This window comes from Oncorhynchus kisutch, linkage group LG17 (genome assembly GCF_002021735.2).
Source record: "Oncorhynchus kisutch isolate 150728-3 linkage group LG17, Okis_V2, whole genome shotgun sequence".
Classification (NCBI taxonomy): Eukaryota; Metazoa; Chordata; class Actinopteri; order Salmoniformes; family Salmonidae; genus Oncorhynchus; species Oncorhynchus kisutch.
The window spans coordinates 44,551,265-44,566,113 of record NC_034190.2 but is presented as its reverse complement, the minus strand read 5'-3'; the positions used below and the strand labels follow the sequence as shown (position 1 = coordinate 44,566,113).

At 40.4% G+C, this 14,849-nt stretch overlaps 1 protein-coding gene across 2 annotated transcripts in view; it reads right to left on the bottom strand.

The window, feature by feature from the left end:
* Window positions 1-847: 847 nt before the first annotated feature.
* LOC109907733 (MAP kinase-activated protein kinase 2) overlaps window positions 848-14,849 on the bottom strand; it is a 38,303-nt gene continuing 24,301 nt past the window's right edge. For both annotated transcript variants that reach the window (XM_020505898.2, XM_031793897.1), the window contains exons 4-10: window positions 8,286-8,365; window positions 8,056-8,182; window positions 7,822-7,897; window positions 7,585-7,709; window positions 5,771-5,856; window positions 2,531-2,611; window positions 848-2,317 (exon numbers count right to left, since the gene is read on the bottom strand). In XM_020505898.2, coding sequence (XP_020361487.1) covers window positions 2,174-2,317; window positions 2,531-2,611; window positions 5,771-5,856; window positions 7,585-7,709; window positions 7,822-7,897; window positions 8,056-8,182; window positions 8,286-8,365 — 719 coding nt within the window. In that variant the 3' untranslated portion in view covers window positions 848-2,173. The remainder of the gene's footprint in view (window positions 2,318-2,530; window positions 2,612-5,770; window positions 5,857-7,584; window positions 7,710-7,821; window positions 7,898-8,055; window positions 8,183-8,285; window positions 8,366-14,849) is intronic.

Below are 14,849 nucleotides of genomic sequence, written 5' to 3'. Positions count from 1 at the left end.
CATAAATATTCCAAAAACATGCATCCCGTTTGCAATAAGGCACTAATGTTATAAAGCAAAAAAAATGTGGCAAAGCAATTTACTATTTGTCCTGAATACAATGTGTTGTTAATGTATTGGATTTTCCCCAAACAACATGAGTACCACCCTCCATATTTTCAAGCATAGTGGTGGCGGCATCATGTTATGGGTATGCTTGTAATCGTTAAGGACGGGGGAGTTTCAGGATAAAACAGAATGGAGCTAAGCACAGGTAAAATCCCAGAGGAAGACCTGGTTCAGTCTGCTTTGCACCAGACACTGGGAGATGACTTCACCTTTCAGCAGGACAATAACCTAAAACAAGGCCAAATCTACATTGGAGTTGCTTACCAAGACAGTGATTGTCCCGAGTGGCCGAAAATGATCGTCAAGCACTGATCAACAACTAACTTGACAATGATTGAAGAATTGAAAAAATAAATAAATGTGCAAATGTTGGAAACCTCTTAGAGACCCACCCAGAAAGACTCACAGCTCCAATTCCTGCCAAAAGAGATTATAAAATAGAAACAGGGGGTGAATACTTATCTAATCATATATATTTTTTTTTACAAGTGAGAATACTGCTTGCACTTTGACATGTTTTGACATGATTATTTTGTGTTGGCCAAAAAAATCAAGGATTGTGAATACTTTCTGAAGACGCTGTATAAGAGGTTGTCTTTCCATCTCCATGACAGCAGATGGTGGTACAGGGCTGCACAAACAGGATAATGTCCTGCATTGGCACAGTTTGACATCAAGGCTACTTTAGGATTGTGGCACAACACCACCAGTCACACATCAATCAACACATTTGAACGGATAAGGGATTTTATACAAGTTTTAATCCAAAAGACAGCCAGTGCTACATGTCATATGTGTACTGCCATACCACTATGCATTACAATGGTGCCCTTACACTCAGTGTTCCCCATCACCTAACACAGCAGAAACCCAAAACATTATTGCTGCTGCGTGGAAACTAATAGTGACACTTGTGTTGCATAGTTCATTAGTGGGAATTCACTGAAAATATATTTAAACAATTGCAATCAGGATAATTGTGAAGTAGGCTACAACATCTGTGGGATGTGGTGATTTTGTGATCTCATGGTTTGGATATTTGATAACAATGTACATTTGCTACAGCCAAAGTGGCTTGAATATTCCCCCACTGTCATCACACTGGGAAAAATTTAAATTTGAGATTAGTGCACAGACCTTGAACTTGTGTCAATCATGCATAACCTCAATGGGAGATAGATGTGTGTGAAAAGTTAGGCTCACAAATATCAAGTAAGGATTTTTCCCAATGTCCTCAAGGCACAGTCTTTCTAAACAGTCAGTCCACTCTAAAAAAAAATATGGTGACTATAACTTTGGCTATGGGTGCGTTGGCTAAGAAATCAAACCCAACCAACAATGAAAACACAGTCAACTGCAGTCATACAACTTAGAAGTCCAATCAAAACAAAATCAGAGAGTTCAGGGCAACAAAAACCCCACACAACAAATAGAACATGTATATTGTTGGTGTGAGGTGTTAATAAGTATATAAAATGAATGACAACTAAAGGAAGAAGAAACTAAAGGGCATCCTATTAAACAAAGAAAAGTGATGCTTCCTCCATTGTGTAGAGTTAACCAGTGCAAAGCAGAAAAATATTATGGATCCACAGTATAACTGGAGAAGCATTCAATGTTTTCATGGCAGTATCATCTGAAGACCCACAGATAAAGTTAGAAAAACATGTGGCCAATACCGAGGGGAATCAACAATGATAAAACACAGAACAGAGCTGGGTCAAGATACTGGATTAGTTACAGTGCAGTCAGCTTGCAGTGATCAGCAACAACGACAGAAAAACCCAGTACATCACCGAGACGTGACGATAAACATCTGATCTCTATGTGGACAAAAAAGCAAATGAACAAAATGGTTCTTTACCTTGAATGGCAAGGTGGGGGAAAAAAACAACATTAAAATGGGGTAAAACGATGAGAATAAAACAACTAAAAAGGAAGTTCAAAAAACTGGAAAAGTAATATTTCTGGAGATTCAGACTTTCACCCTTTAAATAATCCCTGTTTGCCCTATCAGCTCTCTTTCACCGCATGGAAGGGCATGTGCGGTGTAAGTTATTTTGTTTCATAGGCCCGGTGGTTTAGTGGCTGCATTGTTTGCTTTCTTCCTTCTCTTAATCAGCAGCGGATTGGTCGAATCCTCGATGGTCTTGATTTTGATTTGCTCATAGTCCACTCTCATGGTTGCCAGGGCACTTGTCATTTCCTCCTAGTAACAACAATCACACCATTAGCAAATCACATAGAAACAATTATACATAATGTGTAAAGGACCAAGAACATCCAAAGGAGCAAATGTGCAATTATGTAGATAGAAGCAGACCAAAACACTGTATTTTGTACAGTCTATAGTAGGATATTGTTGTTTTCCAAGTTAGATGCAGAAAGAATGCATTCACATCACTGCAGTGCCAGTGCTCACCTTGACCTCCTCCCAGACGTCCTGCTCCTCCTGCAGCACGCGACTGGTATGGAGAGGGGTCTGAGGGACCTCCATAGACTGCTGTAGGGAGACCAGCTTAAGTTAGCGCATTGCTTTGGAAAAAGCATTGTGTCCAATCAAGGAACATGAATATAGGATCAAATTGGAAATGTGAAAAGTATTCAGCAACTCTAGGGAGGTCAATTATTACAAAAAAACATGTTGTAAAAGAATATCCTGGTCCCATACCGTATGTGGTTTTATGGTTGCCAAGTTACCATTACTGTGAGGCAAGTTTCTTTGGTATGTCAAAGAAGCGAAACAGAGAGGAGTTAGCACAAACAGACTGGACCACCAGGCAAGAAAAGGATGTGATTGCAGCAACATAATATGCTACAACAGCAAATGTGTCGTGTTGACATCACATGGCCAGTTTAGTTTAGTTGACTGAGGAATGTGATTGTCATTAGGACTTCATGCGGTGGTACTTATGATTAACTTCATCCATGACGCTTGTATGTTTCTTTTTATTTGATTTATTTATCCATTATTTTACCAGGTAAGTTGACTGAGAACATGTTCTCATTTACAGCAACGACCTGGGGAATAGTTACAGTGGAGAGGGGGATGAATGAGCCAATTGTAAACTGGGGATTATTAGGTGACCGTGATGGTTTGAGGGCCAGGTTGGGAATTTAGCCAGGACACTGGGGTTAACACACCTACTCTTACGATAAGTGCCATGGGATCTTTAATGACCTCTCAGAGAGTCAGGACACCCATTTAATGTCCCATCTGAAATTAGTATTTTTTTTAGACCAGAGGAAAGAGTGCCTGGCCCTACAACACCACTTCCAGCAGCATCTGGTCTCCCATCCAGGAACTGACCAGGACCAACCCTGCTTAGCTTCAGAAGCAAGCCAGCAGTGGTATGCAGGGTGGTATGCTGCTGGCAATTGTAATGTACAGTGGTGTAAGAATATTTTAGGATAATACACACAACACAGAGGACTAGAGGTCAATAGGAAATTAACGCTCAATGGAAATAGTTGATTTTCAATTCAACATCTGGTTAGAATCTGTGTAGGGGTTTCAGTTCTGGATTCATGTGGCAAGATCTCATTGGTCAGAATCGTCCATACATTGAGCCTATAACAGAATAACTTGTTTTTTGGCCATTGGCCCAATTTTACTGCAAGGAATTCTAATTGGTCAATCAAAGGCTCAGGTTAAGGGTTATAAATTACCTCCTGTGTCTTTGTTCTGTGGAGAATCATTGAGGACAGGGAAGAATGAACATCGACCATCTATTTCCCAGCATAACATCTATGATTTTCTCCCCCTGATTTGCCTTGGGGGCTGTGTTATTGAAGAATAACATCAACTGCTAACAGTGGGTATAGAAAGTCACCACCACCTTTCAAAATGTTCACCTTTTTTGCCTTACAGCCTGAAATTTACAACACAAAATGTGACTTTTTCCAGCTTTATTTACACACAGTAACCCACAAAATCCAAGTGATTTATGTAATTTTTACTCTGAAAATTAATCACTTGGATAAGTGAACACCACCCCCTTAGAATTGCAATTGCAAACTTGAAGTATAACCAACCATCTTCCAGATCACAAATCAAGCTAATTGGCTTCTGTGGTCAATTGTAGTGACGTTGATTAGTTCAGAATAAAAGGAGTTGTTCATAGAGGACTCCACTGCTTAGTAGTACAATTCAAAGCAAAGAATCCACTATGGGCGAAAGGTACTTTCAAATGATCTACGAGATAAAATTGTGGAAAGTCGGGATTGATATAAAAAAAGTCAAAGGCTTTGTCTATCCCTCGGAGCACAGTTAAGACCATTAGTAAGAAGTGGAAGGCGTATGGCACCACCCAGACCCTACATAGTTCAGGCTGTCCCTCCAAACTGAATGATCGGGCAAGGAGGAGACTGATCAGAGGCTACCAAGAAGCCAATGGCGACCTTGAAGGAGCTTCAGGTCTTTACGGCAAAGACTGGTCAACGTGTGCATATGACCACAATATCACAAGCGCTCCACAAATCTGGCCTCTATGGGAGGGTGGCAAGAATAAAACCCTCCTCAAAAAAAGCCACATCAAGTCTTGTTTGAGCTTTGCCAAAAAGCACATTGTAGATTCTGAGGCCAAGTGGCAAGAGGTGCTAAGGTCAAAACCCAACATCTTTCCACCCAAACAACCCCATGCCTAGAGTAAAGCTTGGCGGTGGCAACATCCTGTTGATGGGGTGTTTCTCTTCAGCAGGGACTGGAGCACTTGTCAGAATAGAAGAGAAAATGGACAGTACAAAATACCGACAGATTCTTGAGGAAGAACTGCAGCCCTCCGCCAAGAAATTGAATATGGGAAGATGGATCGCATTTCAACATGACAAATGGCCTAAAGCACACTGCCAAAGTAACAGTACAGTGGCTGAAGGACAAGAAGGTGAATATCCTTGAGTGTCCTAGACAGAGCACCGACCTAAATCCCATTGAAACTCTGTGGAATGACTCGAAGAGTGTAGTCCGTGAACGGTCACCATGCAATTTGTCTGAGTTTGAACAACTCTACAAGGAAGAATGGGCAAATATTGCACAGCCTACGTGTACAAAGTAAATAGAGGCATATTCAAAAAGAGACTCGTGGCTGTAATTCAAGCAAAAGGTGGTTCCAAGTATTTACTCAGGGGGGTGTTCACGTATCCAAACAGGGTATTTTACTGTATTCATGTCAATACATTTTCTAGATTTTTCCCCCCACCTCGATATTGTGGGTTACTGTGTAAAAGCCGGAAAAGGTCTCACTTAATGCATTTTCATTTCAGGCTGTATGGCAACAAAAAGGTTGAAGATTTTGAAAGGGAATAATAAATATCACCAACAATTTTAAATGTGGTGTAAACCAAATGGTAAGGAATAATTGTTTCCCTCTGCTGCTGTCTTGGTTGGACCAGGCCCCTCTGAAAAATATATGTTTAACTCAATGAGACTAACCTAGATAAATTAAGGTTAAATAAAAATGTAATATGATAACTTTTGAGAATTGTGAAATTCCATTCAGAAAAAAACAACCATTTATTGCACTCTTCTGTTGTCTTCTTGTGGTCTAGTTGCATTGAAAGTTGCTAGTGAATAATCAGTATGCATCTTCATAACAATCGACAACGACTGCATCATGGTCCAACTGCCTGGACTATAGGGATAACAGAAGGGTGGTGTGATTACATTGATCCAGGGGTGGTTCATGAACTCTGTGATGCTCATCCTCTGGGTGGGCTCAGTCTTCAGTAAGTGACGGATCAACTGTTTGGCTGGGAGAGAGAAAACACAGGAAAACAGTTAGTTAAGCAATTCAGGTAATTACCATCAAAGTCAAGATATCATTTTGAACCCAGCCCATATACAGTTGAAGTCAGATAATTACATACACTTAGGTTGGAGTCATTAAAACTAGTTTTTCAACCACTCCACAAATTTCTTGTTAAACAATAGTTTTGGCAAGTCGGTTAAGACATCTACTTTGTGCATGACACAAGTAATTTTTCCAACAATTGTTTACAGACTAGATTATAGATTTACAGACAGATTATATCACTTATAATTCACTGTATCACAATTCCAGTGGGTCAAACGTTCATACACACTAAGTTGACTGTGCCTTTAAACAGCTTGGAAAATTCCAGAAAATGATGTCATGGCTTCAGAAGCTTCTGATAGGCTAACTGACATCATTTGAGTCAATTGGAGGTGTACCTGTGGATGTATTTCAAGGCCTACCTTCAAACTCTTTGCTTGACATCATGGGAAAATCAAAAGAAATGAGCCAAAACCTCAGAAAAAAATTGGAGACCTCCACAAGTCTGGTTCATCCTTGGGAGCAATTTCCAAATGCCTGAAGTTACCACGTTCATCTGTACAAACAATAGTACGCAAGTATAAACACCATGGGACCACGCAGCCGTCATAACGCTCAGGAAGGAGACACGTTCTGTCTCCTAGAGATGAACGTACTTTGGTGCGAAAAGTGCAAATCAATCCTAGAACATCAGCAAAGGACCTTGAGAAGATGTTGGAGGAAGCAGGTACAAAATGATCTATATCCACAGTAAAATTAGTCCTACATCGACATAACCTGAAATGCCGCTCAGCAAGGAAGAAGCCACTGCTCCAAAACCGCCATGAAAAAGCCAGACTACGGTTTGCAACTGCACATGGGGACAAAGATCGTACTTTTTGGAGAAATGTCCTCTGGTCTGATGAAACAAAAATAGAACCTTTTGGCCATAATGACCATTGTTATGTTTGGAGGAAAAAGGGGGAGGCTTGCAAGCCGAAGAACACCATCCCAACCGTGAAGCACGGGGGTGGCAGCATCATGTTGAGGGGGTGCTCTGCTGCAGTAGGGACTGGTACACTTCACAAAATAGGTGGCATCATGAGGTAGAAAAATTATGTGGATATATTGAAGCAATATCTCAAGACATCCGTCAGGAAGTTAAAGCTTGGTCGCAAATGGGTCTTCCAAATGGACAATGACCCCAAGCATACTTCCAAAAAATGGCTTAAGAACAACAAAGTCAAGGTATTGGAGTGGCCATCACAAAGATATGACCTCAATCCTATAGAAAATGTGTGGGTTGAACTGAAAAAGCATGTGCGAGCAAGGAGGCCTACAAACCTGACTCTGTCAGGAGGAATGGGCCAAAATTCACCCAACTTATTGTGGGAAGCCTGTGGAAGGCTAGCCAAAACATTTGACCCAAGTTAAACAATTTAAAGGCAATGCTACCAAATACTAATTGAGTGTATGTAAACTTCTGACCCACTGGGAATGTGATGAAAGAAATAAAAGCTGAAATAAATCACTCTACTATTATTCTGACATTTCACATTCTTAAAATAAAGTGGTGATCTGACCTAAGACAGGGAATTTTTACTAGGAATAAATGTCAGGAATTGTGAAAAACGGAGTTTAAATATATTTGGTGCATGTAAACTTCCGACTTCAACTGTAAATATCTGTCTTCTCTCTCTCTTACCGTCCTCTGACACGTCAGACCACTCTGGGTTGGGGAACTCGTACTGTCCGTTCCTGATGCGCTTTTTCATCCCAGGGGAGATGGCCAGGCCGTGGTTAGAGTAGAAGGGAGGATATCCACACAGCCTAGGTGGTAGGAGGAGAGGAGAATATATAAGAACCACGTAAGGTCGTACATCTTGTACAGCGCAGTTATTGGGAATTGATTCATGCTGTCAAGCTATTTTGTATCACTTACAGGATATACATGATAACACCCAGAGACCACATATCACAGGATTTGTCGTACTTCTCTGGACCAAGAACCTCAGGGGCTGAGATCAAGGAGAGGAAATACAGACTCAAAATACATTGAAGCCTTATATTTTATGAACTTAATAATCAATGCCACTGAAATATTCACAAATAATTATACTAACAGGGTAGGCTGTACTATTAAACCAGTCAGTAAGACTGAGTTGCGTGCCCTTACCAACATAATAGGGTGTGTAGCATGGCGTTGCCAGGGAGTTGAGTGTGGTGATTTCTTTGGCAAACCCAAAATCGGTTAGTTTGAGGAGTGCATCTGGTTTTTTGGAAGTGTACAACAGATTTTCTGGCTGATGGACGAGAAAATAGCATAATTATTTATTGGACTGAACATGTACGCAAAATAAGAGATGTTTAGTGTAATTCTGTTCATTTAATCACCAGAGTCTTTACCTTAATGTCTCTGTGAGCGATGTCAATGGCATGCAGGTACTGGATAGCTTCTCCTATACTCTTCATGATGTCAGAGGCCTCTAGACGGGGTGGGAGAGAAGAGAAAGACCGAGTTAGAGGCATAACTGAGAGAGTGAACAGAGTTGAATACCAGCGGAGTGAAGGGATTAGAGGTCGGCCGACTGATTTTTAAACGCCGATACAAATTGGAGGACCGAAATAAGCCAAAACCGAATAACCCAGACGATTTTACATACATACATACATACATACATACATACATACATACATACATACATACATACATACGTACAATTACAAAAATACTGAATGAACAATGAACACTTTATTTTAACTTAATATAATACAGAAATAAAATTAATTTAGTCTCAAATAAATAATGAAACATGTTCAATTTGGTTTAAATAATGCAAAAACACCGTGTTGGAGAAGAAAGAAAAAGTGCAATACGTGCCTTGTAAAAAAGCTAATGTTTAAGTTCCTTGCTCAGAACATGAGAACATATGAAAACTGGTGGTTCCTTTTAACATGAGTCTTCAATATTCCCAGTTAAGTTTTAGGTTGTAGTGCAGAAAGCAGAGATTGTCTGCATGCTCCACTGTCAGTCATAAAATTATCCCCACCTCACTGAACACTCTCTCGCTTGGGACCGAAGAAGGTGGGGGACAGAGAAACTTCTTTACCAGTGGAGCGAGTGATTGAAGTCTGTCCTCATTCTGCTTCCGCCACTCCAAAGGCAAGCCACTCTTTCTGTCAATGACAGGCTCTGTGAGGTAACGCTCCAAATCCATTTCAAAACTTCACTGGACTGTCCTATTGACTTCCAACGATTCTAGTGTAGAGGCTGTCCACCAGACGGACTCTTAGCACCTGGATCTGGGTCCTCCTCTTCACTAGTCCCTTCTGCTGTGGCTCTGGGATTTGGTTTCTTAGAAGGTCAGATTTGTTCTTCAGCCACTCTTTTGCTTTCCCTGAGGTGAAGGCGAAGCTCTAGTAATGTGGATCCAGGACAGTTGCCATCACCAGGGACTTGGTCTGCTCGGCCTTGGAGAAGCACCTTGTCAGACTGTCCAACATGGTCTTCCGTAAAGTTGATGCCTTGCAGCTTCAGCACCAACACACCGGGGATGATCAAATCAAATGTATTTATATAGCCCTTCGTACATCAGCTGATATCTCAAAGTGCTGTACAGAAACCCAGCCTAAAACCCCAAACAGCAAGCAATGCAGGTGTAGAAGGTGGCTAGGAAAAACTCCCTAGAAAGGCCAAAACCTAGGAAGAAACCTAGAGAAGAACCAGGCTGTGGGGTGGCCAGTCCTCTTCTGGCTGTGCATGTGGCTGCATGCGGCTGTAGAGTTGGAGTGGCACATCTCCAGTGTCACCTCCTCCATAGGTGCCAGAGTCTTAATTAGGTTAGAGACAATTTCCCACTGTGCAGCAGACAAACTGCTGATGTGTCCGTATTCACCTGCATACACATTCAGTGCACGCCTCTGTTCAAACATCCTCTGCAACATGTGTAGTGTTGAGTTCCAGCGAGTTTGAACTTCTTGGATGATGCTGTGTTTGGGAAGGCCAAGCGCTTCCTGAATGACCCTCAGCCTCTGTTTGGCCAGTACAGAGTGGTCAAAGTGAGTTGCACAGCTCTTCAACATGGCAATAAAGTCTAGCACAGCTCTGACTGGATAGGCCATCATTGATTACAAGCTGTAGGGTGTGTGCACTGCAGCTGAAGTCTGGAAGCTCTGCCAGTCTCATACCTTTCACCATGTTTGCCCCACTGTCCCTGAGGACCAGCACTACACGTTCTGTGTGGATTTCACAGTATTACAACATGGTCAAAAACATCTCTGATGTAGTTTCCTGTGTGTGGTCCAATCGTAGTCTTGACATTCAGCACAACCTGCTTTCTTGTCCAGACATTGTCAATAAAATGTTGAGTAAGGCTCATCAGGGATTCTGTAGTGCCTGACCCGCAGTCAGTTGTGAATGCCATGTGTGGAGCATTCACTGGTGCCACCAGATTCTTCGCAACTCTTTCATGCGTTTTATCTAGCATTTCTGTGGAGGTAGAATCTTTCATCTTTGATCCTGTGCCAGGGTTCAGCAAGAGTAATCAGCCACTGAAAACCATCATCTCAAAAATGGCTTCATCCATCTTCTTGGCCCTTGGGTCTTTTGTCTTGCCATTTTGTTTGTTTATTAAAAAGTTGTAATATTGTAGCCTGCGATGTGTCTATCACCTTTTCCTTGTGAAGAATTTGTATTTGCTTTTTTCATCACTGCTTCCTTATGAGCATTTGGATGAGTGTTCTTAAGGTGATTCCAGTTTGGTGGTATTCTTTGACCTACATCTTTCTCACAAATAAGACACCTTGGTTTCCCTGGTGCCAATTCAATGTAAAAGTCCCACACTGGTGCTCTGCTTTTCTCTGCCGCCTGTAAAATTAATATAATCGTACACACACGCACAGTCTCTGCAGTGACAAGGATACTGAAGAGTCTGCTTAGGAGATACAAATACTCTCAACTGTTTGAATAATAAAACTATAGTTTAAGTTACCTGTGGATGAATGTTGAAAACAAAAACTAATTTCTATATGCACGAAATCCTATTTTAATAATAATAATAATAAGAAGAAGAAGAATTGACTACAAAATTGTGACTCATAATTCCCATGACACCTTCCAGCAAAATCTTCATTCATTTATTCCATAGGATATTTTTAGATTCACTTCAAATAAGGTCTGTGTTTCTTGTAGGCTTACACCACCTTGCCAATTTGATAACTGTGTAGATATCCATAGGACAAGGTAACTCTGATCAATATTGGCTAAATATAAGCAAAGATATTTTTTTTTTGTAGAGTGGAGTTTATGAAAACATAATGACAAACGTTACCTTATATTTGCGAGATTTACACGAGCATCAACATGCTGAGGTGGTTTAAGCCTACACGAAACACAGACTGTAATTGAAGTAAATCAAGACATTCCCCACAGAAGGGATGAATGGTAAAATAACAAAGGAACCCCTTTCAAGTTCAGCTGCAAGTTACTATAGGAATTATGACATGTCAACTATTTCTCTCTATACCATTTGTATTTTATATACCTTTGACTATTGGATCTTATAGACACTTTAGTATTGCCAGCCTATTCTCGGGAGTTGATAGGCTTGAAGTCATAAACAGCGCTGTGCTTCAAGCATTGCTAAGAGCTGCTGGCAAATGCAGTAAAGTGCTGTTTGAATGAATGCTTACGAGCCTGCTGCTGCCTACCACCGCTCAATCAGACTGCTCTATCAAATCATAGACTTAATTATAATATCCTAAAACACACAGAAAAACGAGCCTTTGGTCATTAATACGGTCAAATCCGGAAACTACCATTTTAAAAAGAAATGTTTTTTTCTTTCAGTGTATTACCGAAGCGTTCTGTATTTTATCGAACGGGTGGCAACCGTAAATCTAAATATTTCTGTTAACATTGAAGGTTGTGCAATGTATGTCATAAGTACGTAAAATTCTGGCAAATGAATTACGGTCTTCGTTGGGAAGAAATGGTCTTCACACAGTTCGCAATGAGCCAGGTGGCCCAAGCTGCTGCATATATCCTGACTCTGCTTGCACTAAACGCAAGAGAAGTGACACAATTTCACTACAAGTTAATATTGCCTGCTAACATGAATCTTTTAACTAAATAAGCAGGTTTAAAATAATATATTTATGTGTATTGATTTTAAGAAAAGGTATTGATGTTGATGGTTAGGTACATTAGTGCAACGATTGTGCTTTTTTCACAGATGCTCTTTTGTGAAATCAGCACCCGTTGAGCGAAGTTGAAGTAGGCTGTGACTCGATGATAAATTAACAGGCACCAGTGATTATATGCAACACAGGACAAGATAGTTAACCTAGTAATTACATCAACCATGTGTAGTTAACTTGTGATTATGTGAAGATTGATCGTTTTTTTATATAGTTAAGTTTAATGCTAGCTAGCAACTTACCGTGGTCCTTTTGATGCTGCACTCGCAAAACAGGTGGTCAGCCTGCGTGGATTGCAATTTAATCAGCGTCCAAAAAGGCGATTACCAATTGTTAAGAACACTTGAAAATCGGCCCGAGTTAATCGGTCGACCTCTAGAAGGGATACATTATTCATATGGTCAGAAATTAGAGAAAATATTTTTCATTACTAGGGCAGTGGGGGTCATGAAATAACTGCTCGTCTCACGGTAACTGACCGTTAATTAACATACACATTTAGCATCTACTAGCTTCCATGCATAGCCTACAAGCCACTGATTAAGACCTTTGGAACATCTACCTTTTAAAAAGTCTAATAAAGCCATGTAATATAGCCTACACAATCACAATCAATCCGTTCTTTATTTTAGACAGGTCTAAAGAAACATGATATTAAAAAAATAGTATATTTCAGATTAACAGAATAGCATACTCCTGAGTTGTCCTTATGTTAGGCCCTGATCTGCCTATGCCATATGGCTGTGGGCAACAGTAGTTCATGTAGCAGACATTTGCCTAGAACACATACAGTGCCTTGCGAAAGTATTCGGCCCCCTTGAACTTTGCGACCTTTTGCCACATTTCAGGCTTCAAACATAAAGATATAAAACTGTATTTTTTTGTGAAGAATCAACAACAAGTGGGACACAATCATGAAGTGGAACGACATTTATTGGATATTTCAAACTTTTTTAACAAATCAAAAACTGAAAAATTGTGGCAAAAGGTCGCAAAGTTCAAGGGGGCCGAATACTTTCGCAAGGCACTGTAGATGAATACAATGAGGGAGTGCACTCATGCAGCTATTCTGTGTTGAGTGGTTAACAAAGAAATAGGTACTCCTATATTCTTAATGTAGAGTTATTTACGTAATTTTAGTTGGGCTACAGTTGAAGTCGGAAGTTTACATACACCTTAGCCAAATACGTTTAAACTCCGTTTTTCACAATTCCTGACATTTAATCCCAGTAAAAATTCCCTGTTTTAGGTAAATTAGGATCACCACTTTATTTTAAGAATATGAAATGTCTGAATAATAGTAGAGAGAATGATTTATTTCAGCTTCTATTTCTTTCATCACATTCCCAGTGGGTCAGAAGTTTACATACACTCAATTAGTATTTGGTAGCATTGCCTTTAAATTGTTTAACTTGGGTCAAACGTTTTGGCTAGCCTTCCACAGGCTTCCCACAATAAATTGGGTGAATTTTGGCCCATTCCTCCTGACAGAGCTGGTGTAACTGAGTCAGGTTTGTAGACCTCCTTGCTCGCACAGACTTTTCCAGTTCTGCCCACAAATGTTCTAGATTATTGAGGTCAGGGGCTTTGTGATGGCCACTCCAATACCTTGACTTTGTTGTCCTTAAGCCATTTTGCCACAACTTTGGAAGTATGCTTGGGGTCATTGTCCATTTGGAAGACCCACTTGCAACCAATATTTAACTTCCTGACTGATGTCTTGAGATGTTGCTTCAATATATACACATAATTTTCCTACCTCATGATGCCATCTATTTTGTTAAGTGCACCAGTCCCTCCTGCAGCACAACACCCCATAACATGATGCTGCCACCCCCGTGCTTCATGGATGGGATGGTGTTCTTCGGCTTGCAAGCCTCCTCCTTTTTCCTCCAAACATAATGACGGTCATTATGGCCAAACAGTTCTGTTTTTGGACATTTCTCCAAAAAGTACGGTCTTTGTTCCCATGTGCAGTTGCAAACCGTAGTCTGGCTTTTTCATGGCAGTTTTGGAGCAGTGGCTTCTTCCTTGCTGAGTGACCTTTCAGGTTATGTCGATATAGGACTCGTTTTACTGTGGATATAGATACTTTTGAAGATACTTTTGTTGTTCTGGGATTGATTTGCACTTTTCATACCAAAGTTCGTTCATCTCTAGGACACAGAACGCGTCTCCTTCCTGAGCGGAATGACGGCTGCATGGTCCCATGGTGTTTATACTTGTGTACTATTGTTTGTACAGATGAACGTGGTACCTTACGGCATTTGGAAATTGCTCCCAAGGATGAACCAGACTTGTGGAGGTCTTTTCTGAGGTCTTGGCTGATTTATTTTTATTTTTCCCATGATGTCAAGCAAAGACGCACGGAGTTTGAATGTAGGCCTTGAAATACATCCACATGTACACCTCCAATCGACTCAAATTAAGTCAATTAGCCTATCAGAAGCTTCTAAAGCCATGACATCATTTTCTGGAATTTTCCACGCTGATTAAAGGCACAGTCAACTTAGTGTATGTAAACTTCTGGAATTGTGATACGGTGAATTATAAGTGAAATAATCTGTCTGTAAACAATTGTTGGAAAAATTACTTGTGTTATGCACAAAGTAGATGTCCTAACCAACTTGCCAAAACTATAGTTTAACAAGAAATTTGTGGAGTTTTAATGACTCCAACCTAAGTGTATGTAAACTTCCGACTTCAACTGCATGTTTAGATTTTTAATACATTCTAAGGCTGCATGAAAGGCATGAGCTCTGCTGTTTTTTT